Consider the following 18,829-nt stretch of genomic DNA (forward strand, 5'->3'; position numbering starts at 1 on the left):
AAGATGGACTAGAAAAATAGGGTGAAAGTCTGGCATGGCGCCTGGCAAGCAGCTGTAGCAGGGAGCAGCGTGCAGCTCCCCGGGACATCCCTGACCCAGCCTGCTGTGCCATTCCCAGGTGCTCGGGGCATGCAGCTCATCCGTCAGGGCCCTTACACCGCACTCACCATGTCCCTGGCTAAAGATTCTTCCATTCCCTTATCTTTCTGACAGGGAACGGCTGTTTACTTGGTGCTCCCTGATAAGATTTTGGCTCGGTGTTTCATTTATTTTCTTTTCAGCAAGTGGAGGCAGCACGCTGAGAGGAGATTTTTAATTGGCTTTAACACTGTGCTGAGAAGCATTCCCGGGGTGTTAATGATATAGAGAGCATTGTGCAGTGAAACTGCAGTTCAGACAAAATTAGGAACTGTAATGAGGTAGAAGAGAAATTTTGATCCACAATCCAATTTGAAAGGCACACAAGTGCCTTGTGTTATGAAAAATGAAGTATCAGTTTTAGCTAGGAAGCAAACTTGCTCAGAAACCTCAGTAGTCTCAGCCTGGATCAATATCAATGTTTCTCCTCACTTCTAGCAACAAGAAAATTCCTGTTTTTCTCAAAAGAAAATTCCTAGAAGATTCTGGAGAGAAAATTATCAGATAAGAAGAACGAGTCTAGCAGGTTCAGGTGTGTTCACCTGAACTTTCACAGTCCTGTTCTTCTCTAACACATGCCTGGCCATCCCTGAGGAGCGCTTGGCAGCGGTGGTGGCGCGGGGCAACCCCAGTCACTGGGCCGCGTGCCCGGTTGTCACCCACAGGCTGTGAAAGACCCCAGACATGGGTCGTGGTGTCCATCCTGCTTCTCCGCTGGACAGGCAGTGCTGCTCAGCAGCTGCAGACACCTCCATGTGCTGGAAACAGGCAGGACAGGCAGCAGTGTATGAAGTGGAAGGGACAGGACAAGTGAAAAGGGCACAGAAGCAATTAAGAAGTAAAAACTTCTAGTGACAGAAAAAGGACGAAAAAGAGTTGGTCCGAAAACAGTTGATGCCTGAATTCTTCATTTGGATCTAGCTGTGATACTGAGAGAGCTTTTGAAAAACAAGAACAAATGCAGTCAGTGCTGGGGCTGTACCTATAACAGTCTTGAAACTTCTATCTCCTCTGTAGACAGCTATATCGAGAGGTGGGTGTCCTCTTAGGACACTGTTTTAAAACAATCCCAGTTTATTCCTCTCCTTACCTTTCTTTTTATGTATACAGTTCAGGTGTTATGGTAAGAGAAGTCTCATTATACTGCTCATTGTCTTTCCCTAAAAACACAGATGTCCTGTCATTTCCTTCCCTGTTTTGTGGGATATGTCTACCAAAATTGTGGAAAGCATTTTTTCAGTTTTGTAAACCTGTTTTGCAAACCCTGAATATTTGTTGGCTGGCTGAGCTAGCTCATAATAGAGTCTGTTGTATGTGTTCTACATGCTCATTGGTTTTTGAACTTTTTTTTCTGTACAAGTTTGCCCAGATAATTGCCCTGATGATCACCATAAGAGAGGTCACTTGCAAGTGAGCACAGATCCAGCATGGCTTGGCATAATCTCTTGCTGTGCAGACAGCAACAGCTATATTTTCTAAGTATCAGTGCTGATGTCTGGATGTTGTGTGTCCATTAAGCTTGCCAGTTTTCTGCTTCATGTTTTTCATGTCAAGAAATAAGCAAATGAGGTTGCATTACAAAACTAAAGAAAGCTTCAAGAAGCTTACCTGTCTGTGCATTGGCAGGACCTCAGCCAAAGCTCTGGAGTTAAACATATATATGGGGCTGGTCAGTGAAAAACTCCACTGCCACTGCAGTGGGGATATGTGAAAAAGGTTATGACTTCTGCTCATAGAATTAAAAATCCATCAGACTGAGAGTCAGAGTAGTTAAAACTGGAATCTTCTGGGCTCTCTTTGACAGTGTTCTGCCCTAACTTTGTTAACTTACTTAGCAGTGGTCATTCCATCCTATCTCTGTGTCCTCTGCAAAAGCAAAACACAGCACCAACCAGTCAGTCATTCGCAGTATTTCCAATTTAAAGAACTTTGTTAGAAGCTTGTTAGAACTTTGTTAGTTTGTGTTCTGAACCTCTACAACTTGGATATCTCAGATAAGTTATCCACATTGCATCAGACTGCTAGGAGGTAAAAGAAAAAGAGCGTTTTATATATCAGGCTCAGTTAATTGTAAAGTGCTTGAAGTTACTTGGGTGAGGATACTAATGCACATTAGAATGCAAACATCTGAGTTTAAAAAAAGTAATGCTAATAAACCCACAGCATGTTTTGAAAATGTGGGTGTTATAACTCCCCCAGAAAATATCACTTCTGATAAACAAAGTCGCTTTACTGCAAAAACTGGCACCAGCTTCTCAAATGTTTAAAAATAGAAATAACATTCTCTCTTTCCCCAGCTTGTGAAGGAAATACATTGATGAATTTAGAGAATTTATTCATTGTTATGTGCATGAGTGGGTGTGTTAAGTAGAGAATCTAATGAGAGGGAGCTAGTGAGGGGGAGCTAAGCAGGAAGGAAGACTTTTGCATCTAGTTCTGAAAGTGGAAAAGTCAGCAAATGTCCTTGCATCTCCAGAGCCTGGGCCCTGTTCTGTGTGAATGCTGCCTTCAGCTCCTGGGCTCCTCTACCTGCTAGTTTGCAACTTCATTGTTCCCATAGAAAAAGATGTGTGAGGGCCCTACAACAGCATCACTTCAGGCTCACCTGTGTTGATAGTTAGTCAAGAACTTATCTGTGTCATCACTATGATGCCGACAGTATTGATCTATGTGCAATTGCGCGGGAAAGGGCCCTAACTGAGAGAAACCAGCACTGATGAATTCAGTTTAATCATGAGGCTAAAAAGTGACGGTCAGGACTATTGAACAGTCTGTGTACTTGTATTTCCCAGTAAGTGGGTTTGATGCACAGAAGCTTTGCTTGCTGCAGGAGGGCTGAGTTCTTAGGGAGCAATCAACAAAGTGTTCACTGACTGAACATTTCCCTGTGGTTACGTCACTGGTCAATTTTTCAGGTACCTATGTGTATACCCTGAATGGAACTGATCCTGAAGGAGATCCCGTGACGTATGGCCTGACCTATGAAGCTGGATCAAGACGCTACTTTTCTGTTGACAGAAACCTTGGAAATGTTACGCTGATTGAAGAACTTGACAGAGAGGTAGAGTACAGCAAAATGTCACCACTTTGTGTATTCGTGGGATTTCCTTATGTTTCCATTGATCAATGGCTGTGAGGGGCAACGTCAATTTGTGTCACCTGAAACATGTAATTTACTTCATAATTCTGAGACATGATAATTCACCCATCAGGTTGTTTTCCAGTTGATTTGCACCACTAACACTACTATCTAACTTGTTGGAAGCTCTGGGATTTTTTCATCTTTTGCCAAAAGAGAAGTTTATATTTTATTCCTATCTTCCCCGACCCGCACCCCATCAAGAACAGTCCTACAATCCTCAGGCAGAATCTGTATTTCTTTAGGACTCTCCTGTCATTAGGAGAAAGTAGAGATTTATGAAAGCAGTGTTCCGGGACACTTTTCTAGTTACATATAGCCCTTTGACCCATAACCATGTGGGTTAAAGATGTTCCCAGCAGCAGTGGCCTAAAGGCAACCTTATTCCAGGAACACAGGCATAATCATCATGTATGCTTTGCAGTGAAGAGTACGCAATACTTAGTAAACCCTTCAAAATACTGCATACTAATAAGAATTTTGAACACACAATGTTGTTTTAGGAAGCGTTTCTTCAAAAAGATGACTGATTTTTCACAAGCACTTTATAGGACAATATGAATTCCCAGAGCACCCATCTCTTGACAGTAGCTCTAGAAAGTCCAAGGAGCCCTTTAGCTGAAGCCCCTGAGGGGTCTCTTTAGTCTCTCCTGTGACGGTTTTCTGGTATCAGTTGTTATTTTCATGTACCTGCTGAAATATGTTTAAATCTGCAGTTCATTTTCCAATAAGGGCAGAACCTTCTCTCTAACAAATGAATTTTATTGGTTTACAGAAAGAAGATGAGATTGAAGTTATTGTCAGTATTTCAGATGGCCTGAGTACAGTAAGCGTTTAATTATACTCTAACTTGTCAAACAGTCCACCCTGCAGTTGTACCTCCTCCCATTAAATTACCTTACAGGGACTATCTCATTTTATCAGAAAACATAATCTCATTAGAGTTTTACCTCCTGTTTCAGGAGCCACTGAACTGCCAGTAACTCAGGTCTCACTCCAGCTCCTTACTCAGCTGTTTGAGGATAATTACAGTGTAGTGTGAGCTGAAAGCTTGACTTAGTGGCCTACAGAATAAAAGCAGCTTCCTACAAAGTTTCACTGTCAGCTCAGTGGGATTCATAACTAAGAAGGAGCTGAAGGCTTTTTGGAGAAATATATGACATTACAGGAACCTAGTGTTAGACACATGAGAGCTGACTGTCCCTCCACCCCCGCAATGTTTCTCTAGTGTGGCATTAAGAAGATTTGCCTAGGCTAGCTAAGGTGGTGAGGGTTTTCATCTGCTGCTGAATAAAGCTTTGATCATGTCTAATCATTGAGGGCTTAACTGAGGCATTGCACAAGCATCCAGTCCTAGTTCTACAAATTTCCCTGGTGTTTTCAGTTTACAGACACGCTCTCACAGTCAGGATGTTAGTCTGCCGGTAAGAGGACCTGGGCTTCATCACTAGAGGAGCAACAAAAGTGGGACCCTCTTACTGTCCACAGAACTGAATAACTCTAGAGCTTTTTCTCATCTCAAACAAATGAAGTGAGATTACCGCATGCTTGGGAGACACCCAAGTTCTACAGGCACAACTACCCCCACAATCTCCGTAAATAGCTACTAAAGGGATCACATCCACCTGCCCACTTTGTAGACTACTGGGAAGTTCATCAAATATACTTGCATCCATATTTTTAGAAAAAGAACATGCATTTTCTTCAAGGTAGATTCTTAAATATTAAAAACATGCATTTGTTACATCCAAATTATGCATGCTATTAACCTAATATGACACAAACAAGGCATTAATGAATGCTGTGGGCTGTCAGTACCAACTTGTACACTGTCTTTTATGTATTCCCATAAAATATATCATGGTATCTTGAATGCCGTAAAGAAGATGACTTACGAAAATCAGCCCTGATCTATAACTTTATAAAGTACTCTAAGACTCCTTATTTAGTTTAGAGATATCTGCAAGCTCTCCACACAGCTAATTCTTCTGGATTTTGTGGTTTTCTGTTTTCTCTTTTGTATACTCAGTTTTGGTAGTGCAAAGGCATCCTATTACAAAATTTTTCATTGCCTGTGGCTACACCTTAGTAGGCAAATGAACAGATTTTGTTGTAAATCAGCTTGACATATAACATGTTCTTCATATTCTACTCCAGGTTTCGGAAAAAGTTAGGATCCTTGTAACAGATGCTAATGATGAGAGCCCAGAGTTCATCAATACACCTTACATAGTCCAAGTCCCAGAGGTTTGTGAAGTTTCTTTGCATACTATATTTCAATAGAATGTAAAAGAGGAGCTAGTTTGTTTTCAGTCAAGTAACAAAATCAGCAGGACTAATTGGCATTGTTTTGTTTTGGGATTTGGGCAGGAATTTAATATTTACTGCAGACTTAGGGAACAAGTTAGCAGATTTCCTGACGTGTTTATTCCAGAAAGTTTTACTTGTTTTTTGGTCTTTTCCAGTTTCTTCCATTCTTAATCTCTTCCCTCTTTTCCTTCTGCTCTTTGGTCCCCTCATTCATTTATATTCTTTCTACTAGCTCTCTTTTCCTGCCTCTTTGCGTGCTCACTTTTCATTTTTTCCAACTCCCCTAATTTGCCACTTCTGTCTGACTCTGGTACCTCTTTCTGGTCACAGAACACTCCCTCTGGCAGCAGTATCTTTAAGATCGAGGCAGTGGACAGAGACACTGGTTCTGGGGGAAGTATCACATACTTCTTGCAGGTGAGGTATTGCCTTTACCTTCAAAAAACATCTCTCTCCTAAGATATATAGGATTGAACTGCTAGTAGTGTCTATAGGACCAATTTTGTACTGTGCACCAGAAAACAAGCTTTGACAAATTGGATATTGTCTGGTGAGCAGCCAAGTGCAGTCCAACAGGCAGGGGTTGGAGCTGGGGTTGCCACTGTCACTCCTGTGCCTGACAGCGGGAATCCTTGCAGCACAGCTCCTGTTGGCCCCTTTGGAGTGACAGAGAGAGCAAGTCTAATTTGTAGTCTTGGGTGCACATGGGACTTCAAAAGCATGAAATAGCTTTCTTTAGAAAGAAAAATGCATTGGAAACCCAAATCTGCACTTGGATGTAGCAGACTGGTGTATCACTGTAAAATATTGGGTACTAAGTCTCCTCACTGACAAAGCCCAATGCCCGCTTGAAACCAGCCTTTCAGGTATCGCCCACTGGTGAAGAACAGAAAGGGCTCTGTATGTAAAGCTGAACTTCTGTATTACAGACCCCTTGCATGCCAAAAGTGCAACTTCTTGCATGATGTCCTTCAAATTCCTCTTCCTATGAGCAGCTTCTTCCAGACGAGCTGCAGTTCCCCTTAGTCAAGAGACAATAAAATAAAAACCAAAACAAAAACCGATTAGTTGCAATGTTTACCTTGGATACAATACAGAAACAAGTTGGAATATATTTGCATAGCGCTAAAGCTAATGTTGTTAAGACCTTGGACCTGCTGTGAAAGAACACCTTGTTGAAATTTAGTTTTGATCTCACCGATTATGATCCAATTAAAATGCAGTATGTGCAGGATTCAGTTTTACACAGGGCTTTTTCCAGAAAGCTGATAGACTCTGAAGCCAAGTAACAGCTATTTCAAACTTCTGTGTCTACCTAATATATTTGTATACCAAAAAGCTTACTAAATATGTGTATTTATTGAAAAAATGCTGCTATATTTTTTGGCACAATTTATGGGAATTCTCAAGTTGTGCAGAAAAAAATTTCTTCGAAAGTCTGGTGTGGGCAGGCGGTGACGTCCATCAAAAAGATAAAGATTATCCAACAGTAGCAATTGTGTATGGAAACCCAAACAGAGCTGTGTTCTTGGATAGCTCCAGTCAGGCAGAAGGGAGGGTGACGTTTTTAGGCTCTTTTGAAAAACGGATGTCTTTTAGGTGTTTCTTTTGGAAAATCACTTAAACATTTAAGTCCTTGACAATAATCTATGCATGCAACTTGCCTGTTTCTTTGAAGCCAGTAGAACTTTGAAATGCTAAGGTATAACACCATTTTTCTTCTCCCTTTTTTCTCCCACATCTTCTCCCCCACCCCACCCTGGTTAGGCCTCTCTACCTCATTGTGTGCAATGAACTGTTGGCCAATTTAAGATTTCACAATGAAATACTAAAAGATTTTTTAAATCTACATTGAAGCTAACTGATTTATTCTGAATAATGAGAGACTCGTGGTTGGTTCATGAATTGTTCATAAACACACAGAGGTGAAATTCATCAAATACATTATTCACCCAAACCATATCATTATTCTGGTCTTTTCCCTTAGAAGATGAAATAGAAGATTAATCCCTACGGCAATCTTATTTCCATACCTGTAATCTCTCGCTGTTTCTCCTTTTCTTCTAGAACATCCATGCTAATAAGTTTACAATAGACCGTCACAGTGGTGTCCTGCGCATCAAAACAGGGGTCACCCTGGACTATGAGAAATCAAGAACACATTTTGTCGTCGTCGTAGCCAAGGTATAAAGCTTTTTTCAAAAGTAGAGGAGATGAAGGGTTGCATTTGAGAAGGGCGGCTTAGGTCAAATAGAGATATGGCTTAAACAGTCTCTGAAATAAGCATAACACTGAGGCAGCAGAGTCACTCCATCTGCCACATCTGGTGGTATGATGGGTAACGTGGAGAAGTGAGGGAGGAAAGGTGACCAGCTGAATAACATCCAGAGGCATTTGGTGGTGGGTTTCCCACATTTAGATCAGGCTTCAGTGCCAGGGCAGTAAGTCCAGCTGCAGAAAGTCACCTGTGCACTTTAAGAGTCACCTAGAAGCAAAAGAGTTGGTGTATCAGCCCCAGCTTTGAGAAGTGTCAGGCTCTTTGGGCAAGTGCAGGAGCCTAGGGCTCCCTCCTATTGTCCAGCACACAGCCCTGCCACAACAAAGGGGCAAACCCCTGGCAGGCAGGCAGTGCAGATCACTGTCGTTAGCCAGAGGAAGACAGAGGAGACAGCTGGACCCAGGGCAGCACACAAGTGACTTTTATGGAAATGGCTGTGGTTGCTTTTCTTTTACCTCTCTGCTGCCTTGTGGCAGGATCTTACTCGAATCCTGCAAATATTGCTGCACGTCCCTTCTTTCCTCTATCATTCTCAGCAGTGCTGTGCCTGTGGCACAGCTGAGGATTCATAACAGGCATTGAAAGTTTATGGGATTCTGAAGTAAAGTCTCTCAGGATCCGGTGCAGAGCTGTCACACAGGCAGAGTCACACTGGTGGAAAGAAAATGATTTTGCTGCTACTTACGGTGACTTCAAGTTTCTCATGTTTTATGAAAAGTGTATGGATCATGTTATTTATTTAGCCAGGATTCATTTGAAGAGAAATAACAAAAATTTGGTCTAAATGCTGCCTTTGGGGCAGCAAGGAGGATAAAAACCTGTCTCTCCCCCAAAAAATGGAAGTTGCAGAACAGACACAGCAGACATGCTGAACAATTCATACGAGCATGACTACTGACATCCAGCCAATGCTCTGAGACTGAGACTGTTAAAAGCTTCTGAAATTGTGAGGCATTTTTCTAATTGGCTCTGCTGTATCGATAGCACAGAGTTGATTGCAGTAAAGTCCCCAGACACTGTTTATACATGGTGGCTCTCTAACAGTTTCTGACTTTGTGCTCCTCCATCCTTTCACTTATGTCACATAAGAGTCCCTAGGAGACTTTGATCACCTGCATTGTTTAATTTTTCCCTGGAAATGCACTACTTTGCTACCTCACATTGTCTTGAATTTATGGCAAGACTATATGTAGGATGAAAAGCTGTAGATCTTGGTTGCTATTTTTTTGCATCTGTTTCTAGCTTTCCCCTTTCTCTCTCTCTCAAAAAAAAAGCTGAATTCCTTATCCCATCTGTTCTTGACAACAGATCATATATAACTGCATATATTGTCACAACCTCCTTAATAAAAGAAATTACTTCTGAGACATTGCAAGATGTCTGCCTAATCAGAGAGGAAGCAGGACAAATGGAAAAGAGAAGGGAGTAGGAAAGTAGAGATGAGTCTGTGTGTTAAGAGAGACAAGGGATTCCTGGGACTGTGCTTGTGAAGACTCATGAGGTGTGTACAGTGCCATAAACTGATTTGCAGACATATTCCAGCAGATTTTTGATGATCACTTCTCTTCTAGGACGGTGGTGGGAAGCTCAGGGGAGACAACAAAGTGTTTTCAGCCACAACAACAGTTACTGTCAATGTGGAGGATGTTCAGGACACACCTCCCATGTTCATCGGGACTCCCTACTATGGATATGTCTATGAGGATACACTCGCAGTAAGTGCTGGTTTTCACCTGTAGGAGAAGTGCAGTCTTTCACATCTCAGTCAAGGTGGACCCATGCTCTAGGCCGTTTGTCCTGTCCCCTTGATGACAGGCAATCCTGACATCCCCATAATGCAGAATACTTTCTGCTTAGTGGTGGCAAGATAGGCAGAAGGGGCCAGGAAGTCCATCCAGGCCTAAAATCCACCAGATTATGAAGCAAGCAGGGACATACTTAGAAGAACCACTTATGAGATCTCCTAAGACTGCATTTGTTGGCATGTGTCTGCTGCTGAAGATACTACTTCATATATACCACAGACAAACCAAGGAGTACAGTGAGCTCCTGCCTGTGCCATCACCTCTGGAACTCCTAATGGCAGGCTTGCTTAAAAGAGAGTGTAGAGCTTAGAGTTAATTCATTGTATCCACCATGGTGCCTTCAGCTGTATATTATTCTTGATGTTGATGATGCTTCCAGCTATATATTATTCCAGAAGCTGCAAACTAATGAGTTGTCCCCATATCTAAGCAATGGCATGATACTGTATATGGATCAGTTTTTACCCTGATACATAAGTTTTGATTAAAATTTTCTTTGTACGTAGGATGAGAAGTGGTATCTGCTTATGAAAATACCCAACCTTAGACTATTGTCGGTGTCTTGGCACCCTGTTCACCTGATCTTCCCTTGAGTTTCAGGAGAGATTGTGTCTTTACTTTCTGTCCAGAACTCCGATGTACACTTCAGCCCTTGCATGACTATATATTGCAGTTCAGTTCATAGGCTGTTACATTTCAGCAGCGTAGAGGAGTATTGCTTGTGTATTTTGAAGAAGTTCAGAATGAATGATATTATGTATATTGATTTATTCTGCATAGTTGCATATAGATCTTGAAATAACTGTCAGGTACACATGGGAGTTAGTGTTTACCATGGAAACAGGAGTCAATAAATGTTAATTACATTCAACCTGAGCTCATAATTTACACCATTATGATATTATAATGATGGAAGCACAAACAGGTCCTTCCCAGTGTGAGTTTTGCTATTAGAATAAAATCCACAGAGAGATAAGCTAGCAGATTCCAGTGTTGTTTACACATTTGATGTTAATTTTGTAAACTTGCTTCTTTTCTCCTTGGTGGAGTTGTCAGGATTTACAAGTACTGTGTCACTTTCAAAGGGACTGCACTGCATTGTGCCCTATAGGCAGATTTTATTGCAGCTTCCAGCATGAATGATAATAAGTACAGTTTTGTATTTCCAATTGCTCTAACAGAACCTTGCTCTCATCTGAAAAATTCACTCAAGGGTTGTCATCAAAACGTTCCCTGTTGCCATTTGTGATTAACTAACAGTTTCTTCAGTGTTCCAAAACAGTAGCACTTGAATTTAGAGGCCTAAATTGTGCAATTCATTGTCAGTTGGGTGAGCACTGCAATGCTGACAGTCATCATCCTTTGCAGTTGATAGGAATAGTCACATGAGCAAATGGTCTCCAGCGTACAAGCTCTGTACGCATGGCCCACGGCCATGTTACTCGCGCAGACAGACAGCGAGGCTTTTAAGGACAGTTAAATCATCATAATTTTCGTCACAATTTTATGCCCTAAATGTTCAATGAGGCAAGTTGCTTTGTGATCCTTGGTTTGCTTTTGCTGCCTGTCTGAACTTGTATTGGGTAGTACAAAAATGATCTGAAGACCCCTCAGTGGCTGCCTGGGTCTCAGCATGCCATGGGGCACACAGCAACACCAGGAGCCTGTCCAGCAGCTACCGGAGGGCATCTTGGTAGTGAACCAAAATAAATCTCAGGGCTCAGATGGGTTACTCCAAATCCTTTGCCCAAGCCTGTGGCTGTGCAGGGTGTGCAGCTGTTGCACACCCATGGCACCAGCACTGCCACAGCAGTGGGCAGGGGCACCTCGTGGGGAGTGGCTCAGTGTGCCTGCCAGTCCTCTGGTGCTCACCTAAAGGTGAACTGGAAAAAAGGACAAGAGGCTGGATGCAGGGAAACAGGCACAGAATCTTGGCAAGCACATGGCATGCCCTGAGACTGCAGCAAGCCCTGGCCTACCTGGGGCAGCTGGGGCCCGTGTGCTGAAGCAGGATACTCTGCTGTTGGTGCAGGTAGTGGCATGGTGCTGGAGAGGGCAGGTCACACAGGGACTCCACAGGGAACAAGTGGTGGCAGGGTCATCCCTACCTTGTGTGGAGGTACCATGTATGGGCTGTAACATCACTGGGAACAAATAAAATCATCAGTGTAGGAATGACACAGAGTTGGTCCAAGGAGTAGCATCCTTCCTGCTTGGCAAAGCTAAGCACTGATTTTTTCTAGTTGGGAGTCAGTGGTCCTCAGTGTGTTCCCCATGCAGCATGAGCAAAAGTACCCACTCTTCCTTCCACACCTCACTACAGAAAAACTTGCTGAAGTTCAGTTTATTAATACACAGTTGCAATATCATTGCTTTTTGATCTCAGCACACAAAGTAATTTCCCATTTCTCCTCAGGGCTCTGAGGTCCTCACTGTTGTTGCTCTTGATGGAGATAGAGGAAAGCCTAACAGTATTCATTACAGCCTCGTGAATGGTGAGTAGACTTGGCTTGTAAGAAATCTGAAGAGGAGTCAAAACTAGATGTGACGTTAAATTAGAGAGGGATTGCTAGAGCTTAATAAAGCTGAGACAGACTTGTGAAATAGTGTCAGGTATCTCAAACAACTCCAGGGCCCTGTCTACCAGAAAACAAGATACGATTCACTGAGTTTTAGTATCGGCTTCGCAGAACTACGCATGGAGTTGTTAGCATGGCTGATTTATTAGGCATCAGTAGCCTCCTCGCTGCTTCAAAAAATGTAAAGGGAGATGCATTCACTGCCACTGAGCATCTCCATCATTTAATCTGGGAGACAAGAAAATGCATTGGGAGACCCAGACATGGTATTTAGAGGTATATTTTTATTAATATTGTCATTGAAGTGGCTAAACATTCAAATGTCTGGTTTTTTGGAAGAAATTGTGTTTACTAGTGAAGAGAGACTGGCTGTCCAGGGCACTGGAAGTAGGTGTTATCAAAAGATTAATGCTTTTCATCAGCAATTCTGAGAGTGTCTGTAGCATGTCTTTTAATAGCATAAAAACAAGACTTAGCTGAATTGATGACTCAGTAGCTGGTGAAATCAACAACTTAGATCAACTAAACTGCAAGCTACAATTTTAGTTTTGTTTGGTTCTCTCTTCCTCCAAAGCAGGACTTCCATGACAACTGGGCACCCTGACTCACAGATGTGAGAAACCCCAAAATTCCATAAAAGAAATACGAGGTTTAGTTGAGAGCTGTGCAGAAAGTTCTTCATTGTGTTATGTGATCTAAAAAGCAAGGTCTAGAGCGGACGGAGAGGGGTGCAATTCAGGTTTTGTCTTAATGTGGGATGGGACCCATACTATGGTTCCTTCTCCCCTGATGCAACGAGAAAAGGAAGGCAGAAACATTGAGACAAAAGGTAGCAGAAGAGAAAAACAGATGGAAAATGAGAAAGTAAAAAAGGTGGAGAATGAGGAGTAAAAACAAAGAAATGGAACAAAAAGAAGCTAGACAAGGGAGGAAACTGAGGAAGAGAGAGTAAGTGGAGGCAGGTGAACCAGGCAGTGTGTGAAAGGGAAATAGGATTAATGAGAAGAAATACTGTATTTCCAAAGAAAGTAGACGACCACCTGCTATGGGAGAAAATGGAATAAAAAGGGTAAGCGATTAGGCAAGAGTGGCAAATGAAGATGGAAGGGGATGACAGACTAGTAGCATGAAATGGAAAAGAGGAAGGGAATATGCTTTAGTGCATAGAAAGTTGATGAAATAGAAAAGAAGAGATTACAGCAGGTGCCTGCCCTTGCACCTCAGACCCTGACCTGAGTCATGACAAGCCATTATTACAATAACTGCAGGCTGACTAACAGCAAATGGGAAATTATTTATTCTTTACAAGCATTTTTTTTATCCGAGGAGGGTGAAACCACTTTAGAAAGCACTCTAATCCTCTGAACGTGCTATATGGAGGAACACATAGTGCTACATACTCTTGAGTTACCAATTTCCCTGTGGTACCTAGACAATAACGCAAGGTATTGTGGCTTGAAACCACTATTGACTTCAGCTTCTTCTCAGTCAGAATGTTCTTTCCAGGCCAATGTATCTTAATAATTGACCAGAGCATGATTCAATATCTGTTCATTGTTGTGCCTAGTATACTGTAATGAAGTTGCAGTTATTGCAGGTATTAGCAAAATGGGACACTGTCAGATGGTTTAAAAATTATCACTGGAATTGAGTTAAAGAAAAAGAAAAATGGCTTGGCTGTCAGATCATTATCCTTTATTTCTGAGCCTCAGTCTCCTTTATTTTAAAGGTTTTTCTCTTTTCTCCTTTCAATGGTAGGCTCTGCCACAAAGCATAGACTATGGCCAATACCATGAGTGAGGTAGCATGCAAGGGTGCCTGTAGCCCTGTGGCAGAGCAGGGCAGGGCCCCTTGAGCTGTTGGCTGGTCCCCTTCCTGGGCACCTGCCTGTTTTCGGCTGTGACAGTGAGGTGGGTGCAGACATTGTGATGAGTTGCTGCTGCCTCTTTGCAAGCTGGCATTTGCTTCAGTACATATTCACCAGGTCTAAAGGGATCACAGCCCGTTCACATTCTGTTCAGAAAGATGAAAATTAGGTTGCAGGGGCCAAAGTCAGCCCACAGCCCTGTTCTGCCTGTGGATCAGACTCAGCATGAAGAAGACAGCATAACAGAAATGAATACCAAATTTGCATGCCGGGTTGCTGAGTCTAGAAGGGAAACTGACCAAGGTGGGGGAAAGGAGAATGAGGGCAGCTGTCCATATGAGTAGGGCTCTGCCAAGCCATTCCTAGGGGAGGAATCCCTCGTTGGCCCCCATCTGTGTTTTCACCACACCGTGACCAGGCATCAAAATACTTCATTTTTGAAAGGCAGATGCAGATCTACTGATAGGGATGGATACACATGCAAACAAAGATATGCTTAATGAAGTATATGGCTGATTGATTGTGCTTGTTCAGAAAACAGGAAGAATGGCCTGTAACTAGAGTATCTTGGTTTATTGCAGGAAGTGAAGGTTCCTTTGAGATCAGCAACACGACTGGAGCCATTTCTGTTATAAAAAGCCCAAATCAGCTCAAGAAAGAAGTGTATGAACTAAAAGTTCAGGTATGCTCTGTGGTCACTTGAAGACTGTTGGTCTTAAATGCCCTAAGTAGTCATGATTGTCTAAAATAGCTCAATTTATAGCCCACTTTACCTGTTTTAAGAGCTATATTTGAGCAGACTGCCAGATAGTGTAAAACAGAACAAACTGCTTTTGTTCCATGAGATATTTAGTGTCTCAAATATCTTCTTTCAAGTGAAGTCATCTTGTCCTAGTTTCATGTCTGAGTCTAGAGAATCAAAATCCTTTGCGATATGTAAATAACTGTTCTCTGTATTTTCAAATGTTGTTGCTGGACTGGGAATTGACGTCTTGTAACTGCTATGTGATGAGATGGGTAACTGCGAAGTCTGCAATTAGTAATAGGATTGGGGTAGATCACACTGTGTTGTGTCAATAACCACTCCTGAAGCACTGATCAACCACATACTAATAAATAAGTGCTAACACCCTGATGAGCTGGTATCAGTGTGACAGTCTACATTATTTAAGCAGTTTCTAAAGAGCAAGGATTTAAAAATGTAGAGTTAAATTGTGAAGACTCTATCAGTTTTCCTCAAGCAAATGTGTATTAAAACCATGAGAGTTCGCCAAGGTAAGGACAATATTGTCTGAAGACAGTTTTAAATATAGCATCCCCAAGGGCACTTTGTCTGCTGGTGGGCTTGAGCAGCTGGCTAACCCTGAGAGATTGTGGGGTTCCTGTCATTCAAGTTACACTCATCCACCACTCCTTCCCCTAATCCCTCTGTTTTACGAAAGTCTGTTGGCACTTCTCAGATTCAGGATTAGTCGGGCCCTTTCAAGTTCTTCCAACCTCCTAATTGTAGCTGTGGCAACCTGGAGCTTGGTGCAGGCTATAAAACCTGCCTGTGGGACTGAAAGGATGTTGTATAACCCCGTGTAGGTAGTGACGTGTGCTTCTATTACAAGACTAGCACCCTTGGGTTGCCTATGAAATCACTGAGAAGGGTCAGCTTCTTTAGAGTCAAGACACATCAAACCTTGGCTCAGACTTCAAAATGCCCCTGGAGAAGCCTTCAATAACCTTGGGAAAATGTGTCTCCTAAGCAAAGTGCCAAATGTTAAAGCAGAGATAAAAATACCTGGCTGGGTAGCAAGCACGAGCCTCTATTTTGGCTGCATTCAGCAAAATTGCTTGTTTCTCAGCAGTACCTCCAGATTGGTTTGCACACCAGAGAGGATGAGTGGGAGCAGCTGTTATGGAAGGAGAGCAATGGCTGTGTGCCAGGAGGGCAAGTTTTGTGGTCACTGAATGAAGCCTGCTGGATCTGACTGGGCCTGGCTCACCCTGCTACCACCCCTTCCTGGCAGACCCATTTACAGGGATGTTCTCCACTTGCTGTTGGTGCAGTTTCATGTTCTGACCAGATGCGTAGCAATACATTCAGTGATACATATGGGAATTTAGGCATAATTTACAAATAAATTTCCCCTAACATCTAGTCAAAGTAGTGTTGCACCTTGGCTGTTGCTGTCAGTTCTAACTGTGTCTATTTCAAGTTGAGGATCTTCTTCCCCAGCCTCAGAAAGAGGTACAACAATCTTTCAGGTAAATTCAATCTTAGTTGCATGTTGCAGAACTGTAATATCAAATCAGTGAGGATACTATTTGTTCATAAATGGGGCAACAAATTATGTGATGGAATTTAGCACTACTCTACATCTGACATGCTTTAAACAATTGAATTTTACTTCTTCAGAGCAGTTTAGCTGTCTAGTGCCTTTGTTTTTGAGCCTGTTGAATGCAAAAATGTCTTTTAGAGATACCTGCTTTGTTACAAAAACACCAGTCAGAGTTTCTATGCTGACAGAAGAAATGTCTTAGGTTCAATCCAGTGAATTAGACTGTGTGTTGGAGTTGTTTAACTTAGATTTCATCTTTCAGTTCAGAAAAATGCCAGTTATACTTGCTCATCTGTACAAGCTCTATCCAACTTAAATTAAGCTTGTCTAGGCAGGAAAGCAGAATTGTAAATCAGAGAATAAATCTCAAAAAGGAAAAAATAAAAGTCTCATTCTGCTTTTTCAAATTTCCAGCTGCCTAAATACAGCAAGTACGGTTTTTCCTGTAGTGTTTCAAAGCTGCTGTCCTTCCAGCAACGCAACAATCAAATACCTGTAGTACCCCAGCAAATTTAAAGTTCACCTTCCCTTTCTATTCTGTCAGCACTTCAGGCAAGTAATTATCTTGTCTTTATTAGATTATCTGTCTTTAGAGAACTGTTTTCATCTAGGGTGATGTACTAAGCTCACAAAATGAGGAGAATTTTTTCATCAGGATTTTGTTGAGACTGGTATATTACCATAACCTTCTAATCATCATAAACTTCAGTGTGAAATGGACTGAGATTTCTAGAGAAATTTAAGCCTGTGAATCTGTGCACAAAATCACTGTGTGTCGGGGTGATTTCTGCATGCAGAACAATATCTGAACATGGAGCTGAGGAAAGAACCAGCTGCAGCTAAGAAGGGAATATTCCCTCATCGTTTTTCTCTTCTACCTTCTGTAGGCATCAGAAGTCAGTCCAGAAGGTGATGTCTCTGCATATGCTTTTGCCATGGTGACTATAAGGGTGGTCGACCTCAACAATCATCCACCAACGTTTTACGGAGAAAACGGTCCCCAGAACAGATTTGAACTGACCATGTACGAGCATCCCCCAGAGGGTGAAATCTTGAGGGGACTGAAGATTACAGTCAACGATTCAGATCAGGTAAGTGGAATCTACCTGGACTTTGAGTTTTCCTGCCCTGTTTCCCAAAGATGAGTAAGGGCTGTCAGAATTGGCAAATGTCTGGCCCCTTTTTTTTTCTTTTTAGGACCTCAACTGTTTCACCTGCATTCCCAGAAAGTTCAGGGTAGACAAAGTATCTTTGGGGTCCATTACCACAGAGAGTTTGGAGCCAGAAGCGTATTTAGTCTTTCATATACCATTATGTCAATGAGCAGGGTGGTCCTAAAGCTGCAGTCCAGCTCTTGGGGCCGCTGAAGTCAAGCAGTCCTTATTTCCTCTATCTATTGGTTCTATTCAGTTGTTGTCAGTGTAATGTCCAAGAACATATTCCCTGTAGAGATTTACTTAGGGCTCTCAATCACTTTAGTAACTTTAAGTGCAGTTGCTGTTTGTATCTTCTCTAGCCCCTCTGGAAACAACACGGTTTGTACCCTTACATTGTTTTTATTACGGCATATCATCCTTCTGGCCCTTATGTTACAACCAGAGTCTGCAGTGCATACTTTGATAAATCATTCCCACTGGAGTGATATTTTTAGGTAATCTGAAAAATTATGCCAGAGCCAAACTAACTAACCAGATCAAAGGAAAGAAAAGAAGGCTGCATTCATCTCAGCCTGGTATCTAGCTGACCTCTGGTACCCATAGGTACTATGGTGATGGTTGCTATAGGGATCCCTAAGCTAAATACTGTATGAATGGCATCCATCTGAGTTAGCCTCAGGTTAGGTAGTGACAAGAGAAAGCTTAATGCATCTGAGAACTGTATTGCTATTGGAAAGAGCGCTCTTATATAACTGTGCTCAGTATTGTGCTGTTTTGACTGTATTGTACTCTATCAAACCCACTAGCTTCTTCCCCCTCCCTCCTGCTGCTCTGCAGCAAGCAGATAAATGACTGCTTTCAAAGCAGTGCTACGTCTATCCTGCTATTGTCACGGAGGATGTTGCTGCAGAAGAAAAGAAACAAAACCCATCTCTTCTATTTAGAGACAAAACATATATTTATCATATGTAGGCTGACAAAATATTCAGGGCTGCAAGTTAGGCTATAAAATAAGCAGAAAACATTGCTAAATATACTGTATAGATTTCTCAAGAAGCTTCCTAGTACTGTGTAAGACATCACTCTAGGGGGATTGGTTTGCTTTTGTTTTAAGGCATAGAAAGCAGTGTTTTCTTTTCTGCACAAGAGTTCTATATAGGGAAGAAAATTCAAATCATACATCAGTTTGTCACAGCCACCGTTGCCCCTTTAGGAGAATGGGTTGCGTA

The 18,829-nt window shown here is 42.1% G+C and overlaps 1 protein-coding gene across 2 annotated transcripts in view; it reads left to right on the forward strand.

The window, feature by feature from the left end:
- Positions 1–18,829, forward strand: part of CDHR1 (cadherin related family member 1) — a 76,488-nt gene that overhangs the window by 36,314 nt on the left and 21,345 nt on the right. For both annotated transcript variants that reach the window (XM_083845327.1, XM_083845328.1), the window contains 9 exons: positions 3,054–3,199; positions 4,053–4,103; positions 5,435–5,524; positions 5,918–6,004; positions 7,655–7,771; positions 9,437–9,580; positions 12,087–12,165; positions 14,698–14,798; positions 17,331–17,534. In XM_083845327.1, the coding sequence (XP_083701453.1) occupies positions 3,054–3,199; positions 4,053–4,103; positions 5,435–5,524; positions 5,918–6,004; positions 7,655–7,771; positions 9,437–9,580; positions 12,087–12,165; positions 14,698–14,798; positions 17,331–17,534 (1,019 nt within the window). The remainder of the gene's footprint in view (positions 1–3,053; positions 3,200–4,052; positions 4,104–5,434; positions 5,525–5,917; positions 6,005–7,654; positions 7,772–9,436; positions 9,581–12,086; positions 12,166–14,697; positions 14,799–17,330; positions 17,535–18,829) is intronic.

The sequence above is a fragment of the Anser anser genome, assembly GCF_964211835.1.
Source record: "Anser anser genome assembly, chromosome: 7".
Classification (NCBI taxonomy): domain Eukaryota; kingdom Metazoa; phylum Chordata; class Aves; order Anseriformes; family Anatidae; genus Anser; species Anser anser.